Genomic DNA, 27,872 nt, shown 5'->3' on the forward strand with positions numbered 1-27,872 from the left:
ACCAACACAGTATGGTTAAGTATGGATCTTCAAACAACTCCCATGACAGACATAGCGTGGGGAGGATTTCATCCAGCAATAGATTGACTAAGGGCTTCACACCATGAGCATATTCTCCAGATGATACGATGCTCTGGAAAGTAAGAAGCACCCGGGGTCAATCAAGTTTCCTCCGATTCACACGGTTGGCTACGTACGGTGCGAAAGAAGTTCAACATACATCAAAGTTATGAAAATAATCTAGCCGTGCACGCACACATACCGGATTATAGGACACACCTCCAACTCTTGCTTTAAAATTACAGGGGAGGGGGGGAGGAAATTGCGATCGTAATCCTGAGACTTCCTGTATTGCGATGACGGAATTAAGTCGCGTACATGTACCATATTACTCATGTGCTACTCATGTGGCCCATGCAAGTTTACCTATTATATCAAGTGCTTTTGAACACAAAGAATGGACGTAAGTCCCAGGGCGTGCTGTGTGTGTAGTTATTGTCTCGCGTGCCAATATCCACAACTTTACAGTGCATTCCGCCGATGAGCAATTGCGTTAGGGCTGGGCCAATTGGAACTGTAAGAAGGCGTTCTGTTAAGTGCTCATTGCGGTGATATAATGATGACATTGTTTTTTGATCTGTGACCCGCGGTGAAGGGTACTGTAACGTGTTATTGGGACCAGGTATGGGGTAAGGAAGGATAGCATCGATTGACTTGCTGTTTGGATGATCATTTTCTCGACATCTTAATTTCAAATTCATCCAGCATGCTGGGAAATTTTGCTTGTAAACGGTGAAGTGATATTTTAGTAATGGTCCTTAATTTACCCAGGGAAAAAGGCTCATTGAGTCTCAAGAATCCTTTGCACGAGGGTTCTGGATTCAGTTGTTTGGCCAATTCCATTATTTGAGTGTTTAGTTTAGCGATGAGGAATCGAGAGTACCCGGGAAAAAGCCACACAAGCCAGGGGTATAAGGGGCCGTCCATAAATGACGTCACGCACCTAGGGGGGTGGGGGCCAGACATTTGTGACGATGTGTGACGATAGGGGGGGGGGGGTTTGAGAAATGTGACGTCACATCAAAATGCGCAACTTTAAATAAATATAGACAACACGTTTTACTTAATCAAATAGACGTTGTTTTAATAAATGTTTTCTCCTACAACATCAGAGTGCAGCGCCACATTAAATACGCACTACAATGACAATATTTTAAAGCGATTTGAAGCATGTTTTTTTTGGGGGGGGGGGGGCAGAGCTTTGTGACGTCATATTTGAGGAGGGGTCTGACTTTTTGTGACGCCGTGTGACGAAGGGGGGGGGGTCAAAAATCGTCCAAAATCGCGTGACGTCATTTATGGACGGCCCCTTAACACGCTGATAGCCCCAAGTCTAACAACACCTGGTGAGGTGTTCCCAAGCACATCATCTCTTAGCCAAGCATCAACGAAGCGCATCTCTTAGCCAAGCATCAACGAAGCGCATCTGTGCCGTGTTCGGTGGTTAAACTGAACCAGAGCACCACCGTACAGTATTGCAATGTATTGCTGCACATATCGTAAAAGCGGGGTGTGTGCCAAGTTTGAGACAGACAAAAAAAACCCGCCCCTGTAAAAGCTTAAAACGCAACACATGTACGCGACTGCATGCTGATTTATATTAGGTACAGTATGGTGAATATGGGGTGGTGTTTGTTAACGCACTGTGCTATTAGCCTGGGAAAAAAAGCTGAGTATTGATTCCTGGCAATGGCGAACGTCAGTGGCAAAAGTTACGTCTGAACCGGTCCTGGAGCGTTCTTCCACGAACCCAGACTTACCGGGGTGGTGAAGTATAGTCAAATAACCCACCCCCTCCCCCCAATCTAAAGGGATGCCGGAAACCATCACCCACAAGTGCATTGGCAACGGGCCGTAACTTAATATTAGTTTAACAGCAATAATAAGTGTAACAAAGAAATGTGTGTTCCTGGGTAGTAAGTGTTATTTTCTAATCGCTTATGCCTCAAAAGTACAGAAAATTGCCATTATTCCCCACAAACTTTGCTTTTGTTACCAGTACAGTAATTTTTTGAAATGTACCTATTTTCAATGAGTAAACGTGTGCATTTGTGTCATTCCTTCACGTAAAGTCCTGGTGACAAAAGCAAAGTTTGTGGGGGGGGGGACAATAGCCATTTTCTATACTTTTGAGGCATACGCAATTAGAAAATGACACTTACTACCCAGAAACAAAAATCGTGTTACATATGATAATTAATGAGTACATTTGTGCCATTTTTTTTGGCAGCAACACGCCGGGACAAATCCGCCGTGGGAAAACTCCCGAGTGTGTATTTTTTCACAGCTCTTCATGAAGCGTACAGGGGAGGGGAGGAGGGGAGGAGGGGCGCGTGTGTGTCGGTGCGTCGTCGCCAAATGCGCTCCGCTGTGTTTGAGAGAAGATCGACCTTTAGGCGCGCTAACGTTTCCCGAGCGCGGGCGTTGTTTTATGACCAAACATTCGACGAGACTGTTCGTTTTTTTTACATTTTCTGGCCGTCACGTTCGCCCCCCTCCCCGCCCGCGTGTGCGGTGCGTGCTCTCACGGCCCACTGGGAGCGGCGCGCGGTGGCTTTGTTCAAGTCATGCGTGTGGGAGGCACCTTTTTGCGTGTGGGATCTTGAATCAGAATATTTGTTTTTCATTGGAGGAATCCGATGAGCTATGAAGCTCGCTTTTTCACAGATGTCAACTTGGAGCGGGTACGAACGTTACAACAACAAAAAAATACAAAAACACGATCAGGGACCTCCTCTACTTACGAACTAGTAGTAGGTTTTTACCCTTTTAAACTGGTACAAAACTGACATCTTTATTCAAGGCATCATGTTTGCAATAACCACAACACAAGTAGTCAAAAAAGCAAACAAAAAGAAGCAACTCTGATAATGATAATAATATGCTTCTTTTTGTTTGCTTTTTTGACTACTTGTGTTGTGGTTATTGCAAACATGATGCCTTGAATAAAGGTGTCAGTTTTGTACCAGTTTAAAAGGGTAAAAACATACTACTATATTTTGCCACTGGTAAAAGAGATCTCATAGTGTACTTACGAAATAGTTAGGTTCCAGAGGTCTGTTCGTAAGTCGATTTGTTCCAACTGTACTGTTGATTCCAAACACGTTGTACGGCATGTACACCAAACACTGGGGGTGGCTTTAAAAGCTGTATAATCTCATGTAGATATCGATGCCACTGGTTCTTCACGTTCTGCAGATGTAGATGCCACTGGTTCTTCACGTTCTGCAAATGTAGATGCCACTGGTTCTTCACGTTCTGCAGATGTGGATGCCACTAACCTATTTTTCAGAAGCAACCTGGCCACGGTGGAATGGTTAGCACACTGGACGTGTCGTTTTGCTCATGTTTTCTCCATGTGCTGGCATTGCTGTGAATTGTTTTTATCTGGTTTGCTTTTTGAAATTTTGGTGACCCACCAGTCGCTCTTGCAAAGGAGACTTTACCTGGGCTCTGAGTTCTCACCTGGTTTAAACAGAAAAAAAATCTTGACTTGACTCCAACTGGCAATGCATAGCTTGATAGTTTGAATCAATCTCCTGGCATGGCTGTTGAAACAATGGGAAAAAAAATATTCCTTCTAAAATCCTCCTGTGTTTTGGTAAGGTAAAGGTAAGCGTACTCGCACTGGCTGGCAATCGTTGAAGAGTAGGCCAAATACACTGCAGAGGGCCTCCCTTGAGCGCCTTCCAAGTGGAAGCAATTGCAGGGCTGCGCCTTCACCGTTTTACCACCAGCTCATGAAGTGCTCGCTTCCATACGTACGTTGAACTTCTTTCGCACCGTACGCAGCTAACAGTGCTAGTCGGAGGTCCATGAGATCGGGACGTGCGGGATCGAGAAGAATGACGAGAATGATCTCAAGGGGGATGATGTTTACACGAGCCCCAACTCACTGCCCCTGTTATGAATGTTTGTGTTTGCTGCCATGGGTTGCAGTCATGCATGACAAAGCATAACAATATGGATTCATTTAGTGCCTGATTGTGACCAAATCTCATGACGCCGTACAGAAACAGAGGGCATATTTACTTTCGCGAGAGGCGTAGGGAAAAAAAGGTCTCTGTTTGCATGGACGTCAATAGTGGCAGACGAGTTGATGGCATTGGCGGCTGGGGGAAGGGAGATACATCCAATGGGGACAGCAGAAGAGAATGAGCGACCTCCCACTGAGCAAAGGTGGACTGGGGGCTTTGACAGAAAGCATTGGTAGCAGGAGTGGAGGATACGTGGAGATTAGAGTGAGATAATAGGGGAGAGGTAGGAGAGTGCGTGGAGGTGAGTAGAGTGAGATCAGGGGAGAGGGGTAGGAGAGTGAGATGAGAGGGGAGATAGGTAGGGGGGGGGGGGTGAAGATGCGGTCGAGTGATATGAGGGGAGAAAGCTAGATCGGATTTTGAAGACTGGATAAGAAACCCAGTGGAGGAATTGGAGCCAGTTAAGAAGTTGAGACTAATGATGACTGAGAGTTGCTTGCTGCGGTACATGTCTCCATAAAAAAAAATACCGAGACTGCTTTTCCACACCTTGTTGCTGTGCAATGGGACTGATGCAAGTTTAAAGCGGCGTAATGGCGAGATATTACTTTACCGTACAGTAATTGGCAATAGGTGAATGCATCATGCAGATTCTCAGAATTGGTCTCCAAGTGACCGTGTATAAATAGACCCCAATGATAAATGCAGCTGAAGTGGAAAGAATGGGTCACGTATACTGAAAGGGCCTTGTTGTATCGGCCACTGGGAATTAGCGAGTAAACGGTACGCACAGCCCCGCCAGTGCAGCCGTCATGCCACCTAAATTATAGCCAATTGTGAGCCAACGCCTTGTTTAGTTCTCATTAACGAGAGGCCCAGCAATCGCAGATTGACGGTGATGTCATATGGAAATGGCTCTGGGAATGCCCAGACACCACAAGCTTAAAGGTTTTGTTTGACGTGCTGACGACTTCTATCCATAGAGCGAGGAGGCTGACACTTGAAATAAATAAACCGAAAAAAGATAAAGGCGCGGCCCTGCAATTACCTGCTCATTCCCCTGTTGCAGCAGGGCCTTCACTAGAGGGAGCTCTAGATAGCCGCTCTAGAGGCGATTTTGCCTACTGGCCAGACGTGAGGTGGAAGCATCCACACGTTACCCCACCACACACAACCTTGCCTGATGTACACCATTTATAATAATACTGCTGCGTGGACAGAGGTGGTGGTGTGGCAGGGTTGGTGGTGGACCGAGCGCGGGCGAGGAAAGAGATTTAAGAAATATGACCCCATTGTCTCTCTCCTGCCGTGCCCAGGTAAGATCGAACCGAATCGGTGAGCACTCGATCGCAAATCCAGAGCTGCGATGACCATCACACCACACACTGTGTGTGTCCCACAAGCTCAACAACCGCAAAGCACCGGGCGGCGTGGACATGCGCACGCGGCAGTGGCTGGCTGGTGGCTGGTGTTGGTCGCGTTATTAATCACCGTGTAGAATGAAGGAGCAGTTGGGGGGGGTGGGTGGCGATGCCCGCTGCTCTACGAGCTCAGTTAGTGTTGCTACGCCATCCGTAAGCTTCCCAAAGCCCCGTCTAACGAGCCATTGAGACTCGGGAGTAGAATGCCAGTGGCGCACACACTCAATTAAGGATCTTATTTACGGACCCCACCTAACGCAACGTCGCCACTTCCAGCCGGCGGCGACGGCGCGACACGCGAGGACGAGAATTCTGGGCCAGCGTTCAAATGATGTGGTGACAAGAGACGTTTAATTCGCAATGCCCCCCCCCCCCCCCCGAGTTGCTATGGGAGCCTGGACACATTCCCAAAGGTTTGTGATGTGCGACTCGTCCCACCCACCACGCCACCACTTTACTTTGTCATCCAACCAACCGCCCCAGTCTGTGTTTGTTGTTGTTGCTGTCGCCGTTAATCGCACGTGACCTTTGCTTCATTGCAGAGAGGCACAGTCGCTATCAACAATTTACACAGGTGCCAGTGAGCACGACACGCCAACGCACACGCAAGATTGCTTCGATTCCTCCTGCACCACGGGAGGTTTCAATGTCATCTACACTGCATGCAGCATTTGCTACGTGGCAGACTTTTCATCGACTGTCTGTATTCGGGACCTCCGATTAGCACGGTTGGATACGTACGGCGAGAAAGAAGTTCAACATATATTCGTGGCTGTTACAGCTTCGAAATAAAATGTACGGCCCTCTTGTTAAGCCAGTCGCTCGATGAATGGGGTTTCTCCATGACCCGCCAGTTATTGGGGGTTCATTTCAACATATTTCACCTTGCTGCTCAGTGTGTATTGGTGAAGAGAGGGCAGAATCGACACATGAGCATAGAAGTACAGTACAACAATGGGCGTTTTCCGAAACGGCTGATCAAAGTACGTATTTAAAAAAAATTAATGTGCAATTTACAGCCGCTCGTCAAATCCACTGCTGGATTAAACATCTCCCCATGCCACGTCGATGTGTGATGATATTTCAACGCGGCTGTCGATTGGGCCAATTACAAAGGGCGGTGGCCCACGACCGCTTTAGATATCGCCTCTGATGTTGGCCCTGGTGGGAAGCTTAATTCAAGTGGCCGGGTTCATAGTGCAGTGCACTAACCATTGCGCCACTGGTTCCATCCCACGCACTGTTTTACTGCGCAGCAAAATTGGGAACACGTGCATGCGAAAGCACTTAATGTGAACCACGTGGACAACAGTCTCGTAGAGTTAGTGTCACTCGAGAGAAAGATGTAGGTTTGTGACCATTGTAATAGATTTACGCTGTGCTGTGGAGTAGATAGAGGACAAATATGTAATAGGCGACGTTTCAGGCAGTGGCCCTTCGACATAGAAGACAAATAGACCAGAGAGATTACGGGCATGATAGTTGGAGACTGCACTAAACACCATGGGGCGCTGATAGAACTTTAGCCTCATAGTTATCTCTCCAGCGGAGTGTTTCTCAACTCCAGTCCACGTGACCCCCGCCCCCCGCCCTCCACGGTCCAGCTTTCCGTGGTTACCAACCATCAGGTGCGTGTAGTGTGTGCAGAGGCTTACGTTGCACGTGAACATACAAGTTGGTGATCACGAAAAGGGTGACGGTGGAGGGGCGGGGAGAGTTGAGCCGCACTGGGCCAGAAGGCCTTTCTTATTTTGGATCGCTGTCTAGATTTCCATTACACATAGCTCAGGTTGTTTAATAGCCATGTTTATAAAAAAGAAATGTCCCTGCTTTTGTTCCATGCAGCCTCTGTAAACCCTCGCTCCGCCATGTAACATGCGTGCTACCGCAACGGCTGTTACGGCCGGGTCGCCATTGACAAAGCAGCTTCTCAGTTGATTGAGTGGACCTTACACCGAAATAAACGGACCGCTTTACCGACTGACTTTCTCCGGTGGGGCTTTCACACAAGCCAGGGGTAGAGCAAACTCAGTAATGTATACTAAAGCGAACGTATTATCTGTTAAATGAAGCTGATAAAATTCAATAAAAAAAATGACGATAGCATAGCAATGGGTATTAGGGACCGTGGGAAACTCACGCAGTAATGGACTGATGAGGGCATGCTGATGTCAAAGGTCACTTGTGGAAGATGCCTTTGACAAGACGAATCGCCTACGAGCAGATCACCTTAAATGCACCCATGGTCACAAGATCTCGGATGCTAAGTGGGGCTTGACCTTGGTTAGTACTTGGATGGGTGACCAGGTGTTGAACACAATGCTGCAATGAGGTGGCCAGGATATGGCAATAAAGCCATGGCTTATTGGGTCTGTGTAGAGCTTCGTTCACCCCTCCTATATGGGGGTGCACCTATTGGGGTTCTCTGTTTTCTTTTCACATGAAGCCAAACACTCATTATATCATTGGTCAAACATACCAAGTGAAGTAAATGAGTCTCAATAAGGATTTCCTGAGTTGATAATCATTCTCATACAATATGCTGTCAGTCAATCCCTTCAGGGGGAAAATGTATTGAAAAAGCCGAATCAATATTCCGGAAATATAGGGAAATTACGCATTTTGTCTATATTTTTAATAATTTATTTCAGGAATTAAAGAGACATTTTAGCTGCAACTCCCAACCAACAATGGAGTAAACGGCGGTCCGATTATCTTTTGTCCGTTATCTCGACGGTTTTTTCCCACCGCCACGGCCCGCAACAGATCCACCCGTGTACCATATAAAAAGCTGCGCCCGTATCGCTCACACGCTGTTATCTTTTCTTTCGCTGTAGAGTCATCTGGGGGGGAAATCCCCCACCCCCTCCTCATGCGATAATTACGTACACGTGATTTACTGCACGCCACACACACACCCTTCACATCATCCTGTGGATTGTTCTCAGCCGGAACGGACTTTGGATAGAGGGTACGGATATTGTAACCAATTCATCGGACCACACGCCGTTAGTCAACCCATTGGGGGCAGTATGCGCATCTTATGGTTGGGCCGATTGAAGAAGGATGAAATGGTGGCAACAGTGATTGGCTCACTTCATGAAACCGGAGACCTGAGTTCGATTTCTACACGTGACTTACATTAATTTTAAATTATTTCTGAAATGGCACCACCACCGCCACCGTTTCACCAACCCAAATTGACCGGCGTTATGAAGTATGTTCAAAGAGCCCCCCAAGAGCAACACGATGCGGAGAGGCATTCACCGCACAGTGGATTGTGAGCAATTGCGGTGCTCAGTGGCACCTCCCCTCGTATTTGTGGATTTTCTCCAGACTCGCCGGCCTCCTCCCACAAGCCCCAACACTCGTCAATGGTGTTGGCCAAACGTGCCGATGTCACGGCTTCCTCAGGAAAAAGAAAATTAAATGTAGTGAGGCTTTCATGGGTAAATGATTGGTATCGCGGTATTATTTAACAGTATTATTAACACTAATGCATACTTAAATTTCGATTTAAAGCTTTCGTGACTGCAGGGATTCATATTCTTGGTTATTTCGGTAAAGTCATGTAGAAGGGAAATAAAATAATAAAAATAAAACATAATAAAATAATTCTCACGACGTTTCGGCCACAACGCAAGCTCGAGGAGGCTGCTTACGTTGTGGCCGAAACGTCGTGAGAATTTATTTTATTATGTTTTATTTTTATTATTTTATTATTTCCCTTCTACGTGACTTTACCGAAAGAACCAAGAATAATAACATACTTAGTTTTTTTTATATTTTAATGTCAATATATAATATGTTTATTGAATATTAACACTACTCCATAAGCTGATATGATGGGCAGAAAATTTGGGTTGCTCCCAAGAAGGGACATTGCCATGCAAATTCCACTGCAAAAGTGATTGAAAGCACTTTGGTGCCTCCACTGCTGGATGAAGACCTCCTCATGTCGTGCCGGTCATTGGTATTGTTTGACCATACTTCACCAAGCTGGTCAGCTTCACCAAAGCAGGTGTGGGAGGTCAGGACCGGTTCAGATATCGCTCGCCATTGATGGGCGTCAACGGTAATGACCATGCCAATACTGCGTAATTGTTCAGTTACGAAGACTGCCATCGTAATTAGTACAGCTCTGACAATTAGCCTCCCATGCTCAGTAGCGAACCTGTGAGGTTTACTGGTACAGTAAATTGACATTTGTGTAAACAGCGCTTCGGCCAGCAGTTGCCGAGAGCTTCAAATGAAACGGGAACAAAAACATGAACGAGCGTGGCCATTGGCGGTGCAATCTTGCGGGCACAATTTTTCTCGAGTAGCTCCTTTCGCATTCGCGAGGTTCGCCGCCTGCAATTGTTGAGTTGACCCAGTTCATGAAGTTTTGCGCACGAAGCCATGGCTCGTTGCTGGGTGTGCGTCGGATCAAAGAAGCGATGCTGTCAGTAAGTAATGTGGCAGTGGACTTGTGTGGGGCGGGTTAGTCGTAGGGGTGTGTGTGTGTGGGAAGAGTTGGAAAGGACAGTGCATACATTATCAGAGTTATGTTTTTATTTTGCATTATGACTGCAGGTATTGTGGACTATGCAAACATGACTCCTCGTAAAAAAGTTGTCAGTTTTGTTGCCAGATAAAAGGGTAAAAAACCAATTATCAAGAGTTGGAAACTTGGGGGACATGAGTGTGCGTGGAGCGGTGGTGCAGCGGTTAGCGCTACGAACCCGGTGACCCGAGTTCTATTCCCGCTCACGGACAACATCAGTGACGAGTATCTGAAACCGATCTTCCCCTAGGTCGACTCAGCCTAAAATGAGTACCCGGTGCGATGCGTAATACATCGCTACTGGGGGGAGACAAAGGCGGTCGGCCTTCATAGGCGCTGCTACTCGCCAACAGCACTTTGTGCCCTAACAGTCTGTCGCTTGCTTACACGGGTGGGGGGGGTGGTCTTTTTTGGTGTCTTTTGGAGTTGGAGAGACTCGGAGGTGGAAGTGATGCGAGGGGCATTGTGAGCGCGCGCGTGAGATTTAGAATGCACCTTCATGATGTGGCTCGCTAACATCACTTTGTGCCCCAAACAGTCTCTCAAGGCTATCCGGGATCTTTAGTCTTTGAGTGCACAAGGCACACGGGCAGGTATCATGTCGGGGCTGGTGTACGTATGGGGAGGTTGGGGGGGGGGTGTTCATGTGCTGCGGGTTGCCAGGCCACTCATTGCCGTACTGTACGTACATCCTGTTCCACTCGGGGGCTTGCCGAGGAAAGGGGTGACATCATTCGACCCAGCCCCTTTTGTTGGCTCATTGGAGCAAGACATGAGAAATGCGGGGTTTAAATTGGTTAAAGCTGTGTAGGGGTTGTGGTTTTTTTAAAAGCCTCCCGTGCGTTAGAACTCATCGGCGATCTTGTGAGCGGCGTGGTAGTCGTGGAGTTTTGCGTAATAATAACTAAGTCGAGTGTCTGTGTTCGACATTGACACGTAAATCCGTCTAAAAAAAATCCGCTTGCCTTCAACATCACTTGCGCATTATCTTCAACGTATCGTGTGGCACGCACACGCGCGCGTTAACAATGCTACGTCGGGTTACCGTATGCAAGGTTTTCAAAATACTTTAACCCATGCCCAATGTGGGATGTTTCTGATCAGCTCTTGCTGAAATGTCTTGTTAACCCCACGGCGGATTTGCTTCTTTAATTCCGGCCTAATTCCCCGGAGTGTTAATCATCAAACTTTGAACCGCACCTGCGATCATAGATGCGGCCGTTGCTAACGTGGCTATGGGGTCAAAAGTCGCACGTGTGCACCGTGTGTGGAACTTCTCTCGCACCGTACATAGCCAACCGCGCTCGTCAGAAGTGCTGACACAGCACTTGCCTGCAATCGTTTATTTGACGATGCTCCTGCTGCATTGACAATGGTGCATGAGCACCAATTAAAACAAAACATGTAAACATTCATCAAGAACACCCCGACCTTAAGAAAACATCAAGTACGTGAAGTTTCGAGCGATGACCCTTCGTGGCAACATACACTGGGGATAGGGGTTGGTCATGTACTAACATACTAATTAGCAGCGCCTTTGTCACGCCACTGTTATATGTAGGCCTTCCCCACACCGCATTGTCGTAGGGGTTGTTTGACCTGAGTTAACCACACGTGACCATTGCAGGTTGGTTGATATCACCCACCCATATTTGTGCCCATGACAATATATTCGCCACTGATGTAGCCATGGCTCGAGAATTGGAACCCAGGTGGCTGAGTTCATAGTAAAGGTTGCCGCCTGACCGGGTTTGACCCCAATACAGTTGTGTGGGAATTTGCATCAGTGTTCAGGTGTTCCCCCCCCACCCCTCCACATTTATAAACATGCGTTAAGGATCAGGGGTCGGTAACCAAAATAACAAGAAGAGCATTTTTTTTCAAATTCGGTAAAAAAAACAACTCAATATTTCACGAGCCGCAATGCGTGTGCACACGAGACGGTGATTGCCCTCAATAGGTAACGCAGCAGGATGCTGGCCACTTAAAGAGCCGCTTGCCGACCCCTGATTTAGAGTATTTGGCTGCTATAAATTCCCACACAAACCACTTGGTTGAGCTATCATTTGCGGCGAGGTCACTTCTGAAAAAGAAGCTAACAGCTAAGTGGGCTTTACCTGGTAAAATAAACATAGATTTTTTTGGGGGGGGGGGGTGATTTTCTTGCGTTTCCTATACTTTGCACTCCCATCGTTTGTTCATGTTGTTTGTTCTCGTAACATTCTGACCCACCCCTACTGGACACCTGTGAAAAAGAGCTTAATAGCTCATCGGATTCCTCCACTATAGACAAAGATTCCGATTCCGTATTGAGATCTGGTCCTGGTATTGTGCTGAACTTTATGACAGTAGACTGCAAAGTTTTACTGGTAGGAACCTCCTGGTTCCACCAACCCACAGGGGATTATTGTGTCTGTCCGTCCGTCGTGGATCCAAAAATGGGAGGGATGGGGCTGGGTTGAGAGGGTGGGGAGGGGCTGGGTGGGGAGGGTGGGGAGGGGCTGGGTGGGGGTTGGGAGGGGTGGGGCTGGGTGGGGAAGGGCTGGCCACCCCGTGGTGCCCTTATAAAACTCAACGTTTAACCTACTCACGCCGGCTTGTGCCCGCCCTCTCAGTCGGGCATATTTGCAGAATACACCACACCGCCGTTGACCCTGGCCATTGACCAAGCAACCCAACGTTCCTACCAGCTTCCTCCGCAGGAATGTGTTGATACAGCTAGGCTGAGTACAATAGATGAGTTTGGTCTGTGGAAAAGATGGCAAACCATAATACGATTGCTCCAGTAGCAGGGTACAAGGCAATGCAATGCATTTAACATTATACCCTGATGTTTGAATAATATCACGGTATGATTGTCAGCGATGTTTTACGGAGCTATAGAAGTTATCATTATTATTATCATGGCAAAAATAATGGCTCACATGACCTGAAGAGGAGATGACTACATTTCAATGCTTAATCTTGAGTGGTGTGTTAATACATAACTGACATATGAATGGGACTTTTAATGTCCTGATAAGGGCTTTCAGATTTCCAAGGGGAGGCTGCCCTAAAAAGAAGATACTTCTGGGAAAAGAACGACCAGTGGCTACCGCAGATCCACGATGTAATGTTGCTGCTAAGATTCAAAATACACTGTGCAACTTCGGTCGTGTGTGTATACGGGAGTTGCGTTCTGTATGGGTTGAATACAAAGTGTTCATTCAGAACAACAACTCAGCAGGTTGTGACAAATATAAATTAAAGTGTGTGCATAAGTTGGCCTGTTGTAAATGCTTCACTGAGTTTGTTATTATTGTTGGAAACACGCGGTGACGTAAAAACACATTAACGAACATAAACAAATGACCGTATGGTAATTTGTATGGCGGGAGCATATAATATATGCCTTGTATAATTACCATATTATATCTTTTGATATATTGCTTTGCTGCATTTGGAAATATTTTACAGAAGGTGCTGTTGCACGTGCCTTCATTAGGAGCTTGACGATGCATTGCTTGAAATGTGTTGTTAAACTCGCAGTGTGTGCATCGACTCATGTGTGAGGAAATAAATTATTTTCAAGTTCTGCATGGTGTATGAAATTAGCGCCAGTGGACCATGCAGCCACAAGAGACACTATATTCACAGTTGATTAAAAAAACGGATTAAAAAAAGTAATCGGTGACCTACCGAGTACATAAGTAAACATTATTTAGTGGTACTGCTTTGGCAGTGGTGCACAAGCACACATCATAACTCAACACTTTCGTCAAGAACACTGTGGCCTTAAAAATCAAAATATAATGGCCCTTATTCACAGCACATGCAGAAGGGCATTGCCCAAAACGTCGTCTAATTGATGTGTTATTTTCTTTTAAGGCCGCATATGTAGTAATCTGCAACCTTTAGATTACAAATGCATATCTTAATGACATTGGCCATTCCTAAACTCTAATCCAACTCGGGTTGCTGCTGAGGTACCGTACAAAAAATAATTTCAGGTCATATCGTATAAAGTAGAACATCTCATTATACCATAAAAGCAAAGAACTTCATGTAAACGTATTGCTTTTGTTGGTGTGTACCGTACAGTATTGTTGTGATATGGATAAAAGCCGGGACTTTTAATCTCCCCGGGAAGACTTGCACATTTCCCAGCACAGAAGATGACGATGTTGGGAAAACCAGAACACGTGGCAGTGCTACTCATAACCTTTAGATTTTAAATGTTTTTTTTTTAACTTTGGTCATTACAAAACAGAGGTCTAAAACGGGTTTTGATTCCTTACCCGTACCCGGCCGCACCAGAGTCGCAAATGGGAACCCGTACCCGTACCCGGCCGGGTACAGGTACCCGTTCCCTACCCGTACCCGTACCCTACCCGAAATGAGTGACAAACAGTTACTCACCAGTGACTCACGGCCTACCCGTACCCGTACCCGGCCGCACCAGGGTCGCAAACGGCTACCCGTACCCGTACCCGGCCGGGTACGGGTAGCCAGGTATTGGGTAGGGTAGGGGTACCCGGTTGCGACCTCTGTTACAATACAAAACTAACCAACAACTCAAAATCAAGTGGGCCACTGGTAGATTACCAACTCGAGAGAATGCCGCGTGTGCGAACTTAGTGGGGAGTCACACCTGATGGCCTGGTTCACCCCGTGAGCCCAAGTGGCCCTCTTGCGTTGGTCTTGGATCATCAAATCTCTCCACAAGCCTCTCCGCCTCCGCTATGAAACCCCATAAATCCACGACGGCAATCTGACGACCTCAGTGCGGCAGCACCGCCGCCGGTGAGAAGGGCTATCTTATACCGGTGTTGTAAGGTTCTAGATTTGAAGCTTTCGTGACTGCAAGGATTCATACTCTTAGTTCTTTCGGTAAAGTCACGTAGGTAAAAAAATGTAATTAAATTAATAAAAATAAAATAATAAAATCACGACGTTTCGGAGGCAACACAAGTCTCCGTCATCAGGTGACGGTCCCACCTGATGACGGAGACTTGTGTTGCCTCCGAAACGTCGTGATTTTATTATTTTATTTTTATTAATTTAATTTCATTTTTTTACCTACGTGACTTTACCGAAAGAACTAAGAGTATAAGTGTTGTAAGGCCGTGCTCATTACACACAAAGCGCTTGCCACAAGTGAACCACGATACCTTGCTGATCCTCGTCAAGGAGCATAAACCATCATCACGCGAACTCCGGTCACCCTCGCAGAATTGGCTTTTGGCTGGCCATCGAACAAAGACGGTCACTGCGTCGTGCGCTTTCAGATGCGCTTCTGCGGCCGTCTGGAACGCTCTTCCTTCCAATATTAGGAAGCCACCGGAGCTATGCACTTTAAAATCGAGATGGAAAGCAATGTTTTGTTAAAGCTGCTTTGTGTATTCAGTTTGTTGTCCTTTCCCCGCACGCCTGATTAAATAGCATGGTTGGCTACGTACGGTGCAAACGAAGTTCAACATATATACGTATGTAAAATTAAGAATAGCCCAGTGTGTGACTTGCAGTCACCAATCTCAAACCACGGACCATGTAGTAAAGCCACTGCCCGCTTCGATCACTCCCCAGCAGCATCGCAGATATTCACCATGAGGCTGCTCCTGAAGCTGCCCATTGGCTCAATCACCAACCTGAACATGAACGTAGAAACGTGAATTCGCTACCACACGAAAGGCAGAAATCTGGATATTTTTGCGTTCAAGTCAGTCAAGTAGATTTGTCAAATGTCAGGTGAAACTTCTTATGTTTTCCCAAGCACGTGCGTGCTTTCATATCGTCTCTTACCGATAGGGGTCACAGGAAGAACAAAAACACGTGGTGTGCTTGTATTTTTTTGTTCCACAAGGTGGCTGCATCGTACAGTTTTGATGCGGGTCTGAGAAGTCACCCTAATTCCCTACGTGGCCTCCCAGCTCTGGTGTTGCGCACATCAAAGGCATTGTCAAGGTTAGGGGAATGAATTCGGTGGCGGGTGTTGAAAGGCAATTGTGCGTCTCTATTAATAAAGGAGGCCTGTTGAATGAGAAAGCACACCACTCACCCCTGAACTCATTATGGCAATTTGTGTCAAATCGTAAGTGTGGGCACATATGTAAAAGATATACTCTACATAATACATATATACATTCTAATTCGTATAGAAATAATGTTGGATGAAAAAACTACAGCTATGTTTATCGTGATATTTTATACCGTCTTATTTAATACGGCGCAGCATTTTGTTACGCGTAAGTATTTAAAAAATACAATCTAAAAAAAAATACGTTTACCGATAAGGCTGACTTTTAGCATCCTTGGTCCAAGTATAACGGGCGCTCTTACAAATTGCCGCATCGACGGTGCAGGTGCAATGCTGTGGATTATTGAAACGCTAAAAGGTCACCCAAACACCAATGACCAAGAGTTCAAAGTAGAACGGTAGGCGTGAGCTTTGTAGTTGGAAATGAGGAGGCGGATTCATTTTGAATGCAAACACAACTTGGGAGATTCTGCCCTGCCTTTAATAAACGGTTTATTCACAGGGAAACATGGGCAAATGTTTAATGCCTTTCAGATGTGCTTGCAAGTCCTTTGAACATGGCAAGTGTTGTACCACGCTCGACACAAAGCGCTCGTTGTTTTTTTTTTTCGAAACTGACGGAACTTTTGTTTTCTCTGTAGAAAATGAACTATATTGTTTGCAGATGCTCCAATTACGGCCTTGCGTTTCAGCTTCTAATGACTCGGTACACATTTGAAAGTAATTTTGTGTCATTGCGAGTTTATTGAGAAGCGAGTTTTTGTTTATTTAGGAAATTGTTTTGTGCTCCAGAGGAAAGGAAAAAAACTGTAAAAATAATTTTACCTCGTTATGATTTCACGAATTGTATCATATATCGCTGGTTGTGGGACTGGTTCGAAGTGGTTTATATATAGCCTATTCCTAATGAACTAATAGGTGCGTGTTTAGCTGGAGGGTTTCTGCTTGGTTTTCTCTGACATGATGGCAAAAAGATCGATGGGAATTTTTTTTTCATATCATCGTTCTAATGATGACCTTTATGCACACTATATTTGAACAAAGCGTTAACCAAATTCTTACTAACTTGGCAACTCTTGCCGCTGCACAAACAGAGGCATATTGCCACCTTAATAGGAGTAAAATGTCCTTGGGCTCATGCGCACACCGTTTTGCGAGCACATCACACCTCCTCTCTTGTTTTTGCATTGGCTGCCAGTCAAGCAAAAGAGGATCCTGCTGCTGCTGCTGGCCTGCAAGTCTCGCGATGGGTTAGCCACAGAATATTCGCAGCAACTGATCCATTTTTAGACTCCAACGATCTCCCTGAGATCTTCGAATCGCCTTCTTCTCAGCACTCCGAGGCCAAGGCTCCGTTCCTGGGGTGATCCGGCTTTTGCCAGTGCAGCTCCCAGACTATGGAATGTTTTGCCTTTGCTAATAACAGTCAGAATCCATTAATATATTTAAGTCTGTCGTGATAACTCGGTTTCTATAAATTGGTCTTTACTCCCTGCCTAGTTCTGGCCGTTTACCCTGTAGGTTATGTTTATTTCCTGCCTTCCACACACGGTGACGCATTGGGATCTACGGATGAAATGCACTTTAAAACAAATGTCAATAATAATTATTGTTATTAAATCGCTAGAAGAGACGACGGTCGACGGACGACGGCACGGGTGACGGATTTGAAGCCAAAGGAGAGAAGCGGGAACAAGTTTTACGTCTGCCGCCAGGAGATGGAGCCGAGATTCGTTCATGCGCCGGAGTGAGCTCTGGACTGTGAGGGATGATGACGGAGTGGGCAGGCCTTCATCCAGCAGTGGGTAGGCAAGGGCCGATGATGATGGCACGGCATAGAGTTGTTTCAGCTTTATTTTGTTTAACCACGTGGGAGACTCAAGAAACCAGGATGAAGTCTCAAGTGCAAGAGTAGCTACTTGGGCCACCAAAATAACAAAAGCATAATAACAAAAAGTAAAAAAAAAGTCTAAGCAATGAAGCAAATAGAAACCAGAAGAAGCACAATATGCCAGGGGAGGAACTCCAAATAACAGCAAATGACCAATGGCCTCGCCAAGTAGTGCCCATGCACACCTGCAACAGAACAGTGCGAGGTAATCCTGGTTGCGTAATGCGAGAGAAGACGCCGCAGCGGCGTGGCAGCGCAGTGGGCAATTGCACATTCCTCTCGCTCGGGCGCATTTGGAATAACGCGTTTGGAATACCAGGAATTGCCGGCGTACTTGGAAGGCCAGAGTTTGCGGGGTAGGGTTAGTTGGTTTTGGTGGGTGGTGGGGTTGGTGAGCGGGTCTACAAGGGGGGTAGGGGAGGTGTTTGTCATTCAGCCTAACCCCCTTGCCATTTTCTCCACTCCTCCGACTCTCACTCCCCACCCCGCCCCGCAGTTTCCCAAACCTCGTTTTTTTCGAGCAAGGCTCTCTCCCTTTCTGGCCATCCAAGCATTCATTAGCTTGCTCTTAAAGAAGACCTGTTTGTATGTCTGCAGAGAGGGATGACATCATGGTTTTGTTTTAGCTTTGTGTTAAGTGTCTCTTGTTCATCATTTTTAGATCAACGGGGGGTGGGGGGGGTAAGTGGTTGTCTACTGCATTCTCTAGCGTGGAACTCGAGTTTTCGTGCAGCCTATCGGAGCCTGCCCCGTCCGTTCACCACATGTCATATCCATTCTCCGAACGGGTGAATCCCGTCTCGTTACCTGCCATGCCCCTTTTCTCTGATGCCTCGAAGATGCACTGCAATGGGGACGCGCGGTATAAATCAAAAGCAAGCGACAATGACGAAGATGACGACGATGATATGCGTGGACAAATCTAACATGTGTCGTTAAACTTCGCACAGTGTCAGAGTCAGAATATTCATTTCTCCTGGAGGAATCTGACGAGCTACAAAGCTCTTTTTCACAGATGTCCAGTAGATGTCCCCGCGTCGCATGATTTCCACGATGAAATTTGCAAACAAAAGTATCTGTAGCAAAATGTGTTCCGTTCATCATCCTCAAGTGGAAATGATATGTCCAAGTAATCCCAGGAAATAAAACATTATCTCGGGTTTGTGCTCTGAACCTGCGAAGCTTATAAGTGTAACTTGTTTTTGGTGGAGGGGGGCTCAGAAACACCCGAGGTGTGAGGACGCTGCACGTGTGACATGCGTCGGTATGGTGAGCGATGGCGCAGCGGTTAGCGCACTGCGCTACGAGGCTGGCGACCCGAGTTAGATTCCCGCTCACAGCCAACAACACCAGTTATGATTATCCGAACCAGTCGTGGACCGCTCCAAGGTCGACTCAGCCTCAAATGAGTACCTGGAGTGATGTGTAAAAATCATCGCCACTTGGGAAACAAAGGCAGCCGGGCGTGGTGCTGGCCACTCACTCCACTCCCTCCCCTCGTGTGCCTTAATAGGTGCTCGCTTACAGCACCTGCTCCGACAACCTGCCAAAGCAGTCTTCCTCATTGCAACGCCCACGGGTCCACTAATGTGGTCCCGTGGTGGCCTTGATTGCTGCCCCCGACAATACACAACATGTACGAAACATCGTCATCATGGTTTCAACATGGTGTGGCAAACCCTCACACATACACACTGATGCTGTCTCATCGGCAAAAGTGTCCGGCCCGCCCGCCCTTCTGAAATTTTGTGAAGAACACTTCGCTAAAGGCAATATATGAGAGTGATGGATATTTGTCTTGGTATCCTTAAGAGAGGCGTGTGTGGAGGGGGGTGGATGCAGAGAGCTGCCCGTGTCACCCCCCCCACTCCTTTTCGCTCAGCCAATCACGCGCGCGCTCCTCGAGTCGCACGGAATAGCCCAAAAATCTCAACGCAGCCGCTCCGCTCTCTCAATGCCCGATGCTTCTTCCACCCACACGGCAGCTGGAAAGAGGCGCAGTGAGACTGCAGGACCGGGGAAGATACTTGCAAGACCAGGGAGCGGGTGGGTCGAGGGGGGTCACTAATGCAGTGGTAGTGCGACAAGGCTCTTAACGAAGACGATAACAGAGGGAGGGAGGGGTTCGGTGGCTAACTCGGTTTCTACAAAAGAAATCGTGGGGAAAAAAGTTTGATATTTTCTCCGTGGTCTTTGAATTGAAATATTTTTTTTTGGGTTGGGGGGGCCACCGGCATCTCACTCCATTCTCGGGCTGTTGTCGACATGGGGGAGGGGGGGCGGTGATGGCTGTGAAGACTGAAGAGTGAACAACAGTGCGCGGCCACCGCTCTTCACGAGGCTCCCCTCGTACCGGGGCTGGCGATTGGCCACGCTTTCAAATCTCCCGAACAACGTTCGATTTTTTTTTTACGCGCGCGCGCGTGTGCGGTGTGTGTGTTGGAGGCGGAGGGGGGGCGGTGTGAAAGCAGCGGTAGTAAGACTGGAGATTGGTGGCAGGTCTAGCCACGCAGATAGGGAGTTGAGTGGCCGGGGACGGCCGCTCACCTGCCAGGTGACACGCTGGCGCACCTCCAGGACATGCGCTGCCTCTTTGAGGCGGCGCGCTGCACCGCCAAACTGCCCGCGAGTCTCGGCGACATGGACATCTTGACTCTTCTCGACACGATCAAGAATGGGAAGTTTGCCCTGCTCGGGTGCTCAGGTGAGGTTGTTTGTTGCTGCTGTTGTTGGTGTTGTTGTTGAGGAGCGGTGGTGCAGCGGTTAGCGCGCTGCGCTTTGAACACGGCGACCCGAGTTCTATCCCCGTTCACGACCACCAGTTATGATTATCTGAACCGGTCCTGGACCGCTCCAAGGTCGACTCAGCCTAAAATGAGTACCTGTGTGGTGGTGTGTAAAAATCATCGCCACACGGGAGACAAAGGCAGCCGGGCGTGGTGCTGGTCACCCACCCACTCGTGTGCCGTTCCGGCCTTAATGGGTGCTCGCTAACAGCACTTGCCCCAGCAGTCTATACGGGGGACCTTTGTCTTGTTCTTGCTTGGGAACACAGCTCGGATAGACCACGTCTCTCGACTCCCCCTACTCATCCCCTCGTTATGAACCTCGGGTCAGTAATGCGTGATGATACGGTGTTTGCTATCACATGTGGACAACTTGATTTGGGCAATAATCGGCGCCCCCTGCAATAGGCAATGGACGGACATCGCGGATATAATAAGACCTGTACAGGCTGGTCCAGATGTATTGTGACCTCAAATGAAATGACCTCGAATATTTTTTTTAAACCTTTGCATATTAATTTATGTTTGGAGTTTTTAGATAATTAAATGGGGGGGGGGGGGGGGGTGGGGCGTCACAATACATCTGGACCACCCTGCACGTCCCACCCACAGCGTCGTGGAAGTCATCCGCGAATTTTGCCCCACTCGTTTTTAGAGGAGAATCGCAGATGAATAACGCGGCTACGAGGATGAACTTGCCGTGCCACGTCGCTTGCGCGCGCGCAATGAAATCGTCGTTAATCGGACGCCGCGCTGCATTGTGGGACGGGAGCAACCACGGATAATCGCGGATAATCGGAAGTTTTCACGCTCGCTGAGTGACGGGTAACAGGGTAGCGGATAAACGGAGTGCAACTGAATGTGACGAAGCTTGCGAATCATGGGCCGACGCACACGAGCAGGCCCCCGTGTTTACTGCCAATTGTTCCAGCAGCTTTCCGCAAACCGTGCACCACTGATGGAAATGAAAATGCGATGCAGTCATTTGCACCCCGAGTAAACCCGTCAGCCTCCCACACGTGATCAACCAAGTGTGTGGCCTTTTGATGTAGTTTGCGTTCAAAGTGTGGCCACGGGCTACGGTTTGCCAGTGGATATCAGCGCTTATTGGACGTTTCTGGGTTTTTTTTCTCGGAAAGGTTTCAGTCTTTGAAGCGCCGTGTTGAAGATGTTCCCTTTTGATGAATAAAACAATACATTGTACAGTAGCGTGCGTGCTTGTGTGTGTGCGCCTGAGAAAAAAAAAGTGAATTCGTGTCAAGTTTATTGAGTGTCATGGCTAATTACGCTGATGCGTGTTGTTACGGTGAAATTGGCTAATTGGAGGTAGTTGGCGCGGCTCTGTACCCATTGGGAAGGGGGATAAGGGATGATGTTGATGATGATACCATCGCTAAGGTGGAGAGGCACATCAAAGAGTTTTAAAAAGAGTGGTGGACACGTTGATGAATCTTTAAGACAATGTGGAGATGCAGACCGATGCCGCCACCCCACCCCACCTTCAAAAGCCAGCCACAGGTGGTGGCAAGCTTGCCCGAGGACAGGAAGGTCTGCCGATCAAAGACAGGAGGCTGTGCTGCACTGTGGCTTTGAAAACCCTTCTGGTCTGCGGATGAGTGTGGGCGGATTGGCTGCACATTAAAGGTTGCTTTCAGTGGCCTCAAATATATATATTTTAAATGTTACGGAAAATTGCAGTTATGCGAGTTGCCGTCGTCCAAAAGAGGACATTCCACCATTGTGTTGACAAAAAATACGCAGCTCCAGCGACGACGGAATGGAAATTTAGAATGGAAGCAACGTCGTTTAAAGTGTTCCACATATGGTGACTATCTAATAATCATGATAATGAGTTCCGTGATGACGGACTCTCAATGCGAGTCTTGAGATGATGAAGCTGGTTTTGATGTGTTTCATGCTTGCGCACCACTGCCAATGCAGGCCGTTAATGTGTTCATTAATGATGCAGATGGGGACACTGCCGCAGTCTTAACGGTTAACACACTGGACTTGCAATCTACACGTCAACGGTTGGATCTCCCTGCGTGGCAGTTAGAGCAATGGGCAGATTTTTGTCGCGAAATCCCCGTGTCTCTGTCCGCCCAGCGGTGTAAATGGGTACACCACCGTTACGTTCATCTGCAAGTCGGATGTGTGGGTACTGCCACTTCATCCAAGACGTCTGTCCAGCTTTCAAGACTCGGTCAGATAACCAGGAGAGGGAGCTCCCTCGAGTGCAGACCCATCTGCCCAGCAGTGCTATGAGCACGCTCTTGCAGGGCTGCGCATTTACCCTTGCGACGTCACTGGCCCTCGAGTCGTACGCGGACGTTGCGTGCGACTTGCGTGGCGTTTCGCCGCTCGCTCGGGAAACCACACGTGCTCACGCCGGCCACGCGTTGCATTTGACTGCGTTGTTGTGTTGGTGTGGTCTGGGACTGTTCTTGCTGTTGTTTTGCTGCTCTTGCCGAAGCTTGGAAATTGGTGTACTCATGCAATTTGAACTTACATACTGTATCTATTTTACGTACGTATTTTTTGTGATTTGCTTTACCTTTCCGATACGTTGCACTCCTATCGTCTTTTGTATCATTTGTTGTTGTAACTTTCTGTCCAGGGTCTCACCCCCCCCGCCCTTCGCAGGACATTGTGAAAAATAGCTTCATAGCTCATCCGATTTGAACCAGGGTAAACTACAAATTTCTGATTCCGATTCCGTTTGCACCCTCTGCCAGCAGGTCCACCGTTGCCCCTCCAGCGGAATGGCATCGCCATGCCCTCCCGTCCCGAGCTACCCCGCTGCGGTGACGGCGGCGGCGGCGATGGGATCAGGACGCGCCCTCCTCCTCCAGTGGAGGTGGACGAGGACGAAGTGCAGGCGCAGCCGCTGGCGCTCACCATGCACAACAAGCCCGCGGCGCCGTCCTCCGCTCCCGTGCCCATGGTGACGTCGCCCACCGGGGGAGGCCTTCCGGCGAGCCCCGGCAAGCGCAAGTTCACCAGGCCGCAGGCCGACGGCGTCTCGCAGCAGGGCAGCGTGGAGAGCGAGGACGAGGAGGACCCCGCCACCAAGGCCAGCCGCCTCATGCCACTCAACCTGTGAGTAGGAGCATGGCCGGGCCGTGTTTGGACATGGACAGGCTCAGGGCTGCCTGGATAGTCGGGGGCGGGGTGCAAAAGGGGAATGTTGTCCCTGGTCTCACACTATAAAGAGGGCACCACAATGAGCCTGTTGTTGTTTTTTTTTGGGTCGCGAATAATGAATAAGGAGGCCCCCACGTGGCACTCTGCCATGGGTCTCCCAGCCCTGGGCCTTCAGGAACCTCTGGGTGGCCCTCAGTGTTGGGGGGGGGGGTGGTAACTTTGTAGTGGTTCCAATGCTGGTTTAATAGATTTGAATGCTGGCTGTGGTATATTAGGATGATTCTGCGAAAACCCACATGAACACCAGTGGCAATTAGTTTGTAAATTTGTCCTAAGGCTTCCCCTAAAGGTCATTATGCACTCGGATAATTTTCCCACAATCGTTACTGGCAACAGTTTTTCTAGGCAGAGCTCGCATTGCGCCGTTCCATATCGCTCCAAGTTTGACGTAGTACAGGCTTCAATGTGGCCAGCAATTGTTGCCCTATAATTGCCTTAGTTTAGGCTTATTGCTATGATGACTTATTTAACAATTTTTATTATTATTTACCAGGTAAGGCCCACTGAGCTATATAGCTTTTTTCAGAAGCGAAATATATAGCAGCCAAATACTCTAAACGCTTGTTTCTAAATGGGTATGAAGAAGAGACTTTTTTTCTATCCGTGTGTATTCCGTTGTGGGTTCATGTCACCCACTCCTGTCGCCACTAGAGGCGCTACATTTTACTGCCATGTCACTGAAAGATCTTGAATCAAATTGTAACACCAAATAATTACTAGGGTGGAGGAAGGGAGGGATGAGATGTGGAGGAAAAAATCCACACGACCACGGAAAGAGAGAACATGCAAACTCCAAACATACAGCAGGCGTCAGGGTTGGGATCGAACCCACGAACTCCTGCATACCAGGCGAGGTCGTTCACATCTCGCCACCGTGGTTAGCTGCTAGCTGTGTGCTAAACATTGGCACTAGAGAGGCAAAGCCAGCTGGGCCATGCAATGGAACGCAACAGAATTTGGGTTTATAAAGCGTATAAACACAGCGGCTGGATCTCACACGTGTGCGCTTTGATGGTTTCGCGATTTGCTTGCGAACGGCGTTTGTTCCACTTGTCTCATCAGGCTAGATGGGGGATATTTGTATTGACAATACTGTGATTAATTTGTTATTACCCGATGTATATAATAATAATAATAATAATAATAATAGCTTTTTATGAGTGTATCCAACATGATGAATTAAGTTTAACACGTAGGCTTTCGCGACCAATAACGTTGATTATGAATGATGAATTAACCATAATTCATCATGTTGGCAGATGCGGGTTGCTGACATGGTGGGGGGGGGTTCAGGAATGATTCAGATATCACATGCCACTGATGTCAGCCATGGCCAGCAATTGAACTCGGGTTCACAAGTTGCATACATAGCCGTGTGCGCTAATCACCTCCCCACTGCCGCTCGTTACGCTTTCACGTGTGATCTATAAGTCAGTGATTTATTTCACATTGATGCAGCCGTAATGAAAGGGGCAAAAAGGGAAGAATCAATTAGCTCAATACCTTGGGTGACTTTAAGCGAGGAATTTTAAACAGCTCAGCCACGTTAAGGGTCCACGCAATATCAGTAGCCAGAGCAATGCGGCGCTTCAGTGTGTCCAGTGTCGAATGGCATTGGCCAGGGATTCCTCACATAACTCTTGTCTAAACGCCTCTTCAGTGTCAACACTGCGAGGTGCCCAGCCACACGATGACGTCTTCCTGAGCGAGTGCGTGTGTTTGGCAGGTTTGGCTAAATACGCTATTGCTGCTGTGTGCATGTTCAGATCTACTTCTGAATGAGTGCTAACAGTTCTGAATATTGTTGGTACGTCACGCGTTCTAATAATGTGCGCACAAAGACACACATAGACAAAGACCCCCGTATAGCTTTAAAAGACTGTTGGGGCAAGTGCTGTTAGTGAAGGCTGGCATGGCACATGAGGGGGTGGTTGGCCAGCACCACGTCCGGCTCCCTTTGTCTCCCCAGTGGCGATGTTTACACACCGCACCTGGTACCCATTAAGGTTGAGTCGACCTAGGGAATGCCCATAACCGATTCAGGTAATCGTCACTGGTGTTGGCCATGAACGGGAATCGGACTCGGGTCGCCGGGTTCGTAGCGCAGCGCGCTAACCAATACACTACCGCTCCCCGCAAAGACACACACATTCACATACTGCTCCCAGGTACATTGAGCACAAGCCTGAATTCCATAGTTTGCTAAGGAAGGCTGCTTTGGTGTAATGGTTAGAAGCACACTCCGACTTGAAATCCCAGAGGCAGCCAGTTCAACCTCCCGTTGCGATATGCAGATGGCGTGTGGTGGGGAAAAGTGTGGGCACTCACAATTCCTTCCAAGACGTGTGGCAAGCGTGAAGAGTAGGTCCCAGAATACCCTCGAGAGGGGTTTCTTGGAGCTCCCCCTAATGGCAGGAGTGGCATGAACAAGCAATTGCAGGGCTGCACCTTTGCCTCGGGTCAAGTCAAAGTGTTTGCCCCTGCGATGACACCTTTGGGGGCGATGCTCCTGTCCCTCGCCGTAGAAACGTAACGGTGTGCTCCCTCTCTTCCACGCAAGCGACAAAAAAACGCGAGGTCCAGCGAAAATATTCTGAGTAGCCATCGGCCGCTCGGCGAAACGTTGCACTGTATCTTACCGCAAAGCGCTCGCCGGTTCTGTGCAGGTTGAGAGGAGCTGTGAGAGTTCGGTAAAAAATGGGGTGAGTGTTGACACAATCATTCATAGCTGTGTGTTACTCATAAGATTGGGCTGTGGGGTGAGCGATGTCTGAACTGGGCTAGAGTTCCCCGATCGCCAAACCCGCAATGACCCAGCGTGGTGACGTACGGCGCACCGAAACGGCGCATTGACAAACTACCAATTTCTACGCGATAGAGGAGCGGTGGTGCAGCGGTTAGCGCGCCTCGCTGGTTACCCGGTGGCCCGGCTTATGATTGCCGGCCACGGCTGAACATCAGTGATATATGAAGTAGTCTTAAGTCGGGGCTTCGCCTCACCCTCACTTCGCCAACCGGCAATGGCCAACGTTATGAAGTATGGTCAATCAATCCCCGCGACCGACCAAGCCGAGGGGTGGCCCCGCAGTGGACCGCCGAAGGCCCGCAGATTTTAAACGCGACCCGCCGGTAGTGGACGTGGATGCGCCAGCATTTTTACTTTCTTGGAATCTCTCGGCGCGAACGCCGGTGAGAGTGAGCAGCGGATGACTTTCACGAGGCTCCTTTTCCGCGACAATATTGCGCCTAACAAAACGCGCGACTGGCGCATTCACAAACCATATTCCGTGATAATTAATTTCGAACGGAGCTGCACAAATCGGAGCGTTTGTAAAGGCTCTCCCGTTGTCAAGGCTGCTGCAAAGCCACATTTGCATGTACGCGCGCTTAGCTGCCTGTGTGCGTTGGTGCGCGAGCAAAGAGTTTGCGCGCGTGTGTGTGTATACGTGTGTGTACGCGAGCGTATGTGTGCGTGTGGTGCGAGTAAAGACACATGTGCTTGGAGGGAGGCCCGGGTTTGGCTTGTGGCCCACAACAAACAAGGCCCCGTTGAGGCTGACATTAGAGAGCTCTTTCCTCATGAACACCTTTTACATTTCAACAAGTTTATGGGCCACACGGTGGCAAGTTGGACCGGTCACGATTTGGATTTATCGAACAACAGCACTGCAGTTGCCATGGTAAAAAGGAAATTATTTATTTTCTTGGTCTCTAACAAAAATTGTATAAAGTTTATTTTATGACCGTATTTGTTCCTCTATTTTTTTTAAACCATGGCATCAAGTTCTGTTTTACTGCTCGGCCGATTTTGGGTTTAGACATTCAGTGGAATGGAAAAGTGTTGAGTAGTTAAGGCTCCTTTGTTTATGGTTCGTTGAATGCTCAGCCACACAGGTGATTGGGTCATTGTGGTTTGATTGGTAACTTAAGTTACATTTTCTAAAGGGTTTTAATAACGGGTTTGTTAACAC

General features: G+C 48.0%; 1 protein-coding gene across 4 annotated transcripts in view; it reads left to right on the plus strand.

Moving 5' to 3' along the window:
- The window catches only part of LOC144721331 (transcription cofactor vestigial-like protein 4), a 56,715-nt gene that overhangs the window by 10,570 nt on the left and 18,273 nt on the right, over window positions 1–27,872 (plus strand). Inside the window, exons 1-2 of one of the 4 annotated variants that reach the window (XM_078598869.1) lie at window positions 19,762–20,615; window positions 23,433–23,796. In XM_078598869.1, the coding sequence (XP_078454995.1) occupies window positions 20,492–20,615; window positions 23,433–23,796 (488 nt within the window). In that variant the 5' untranslated portion in view covers window positions 19,762–20,491. Of the gene's footprint in view, window positions 1–19,761; window positions 20,616–23,432; window positions 23,797–27,872 lie in introns of those variants that run through there. The other 3 variants (XM_078598870.1, XM_078598872.1, XM_078598871.1) reach the window with 3 other exon arrangements.

This window comes from Lampetra planeri, chromosome 11, assembly GCF_965212315.1.
Source record: "Lampetra planeri chromosome 11, kcLamPlan1.2.h2, whole genome shotgun sequence".
NCBI classification, from domain to species: domain Eukaryota; kingdom Metazoa; phylum Chordata; class Hyperoartia; order Petromyzontiformes; family Petromyzontidae; genus Lampetra; species Lampetra planeri.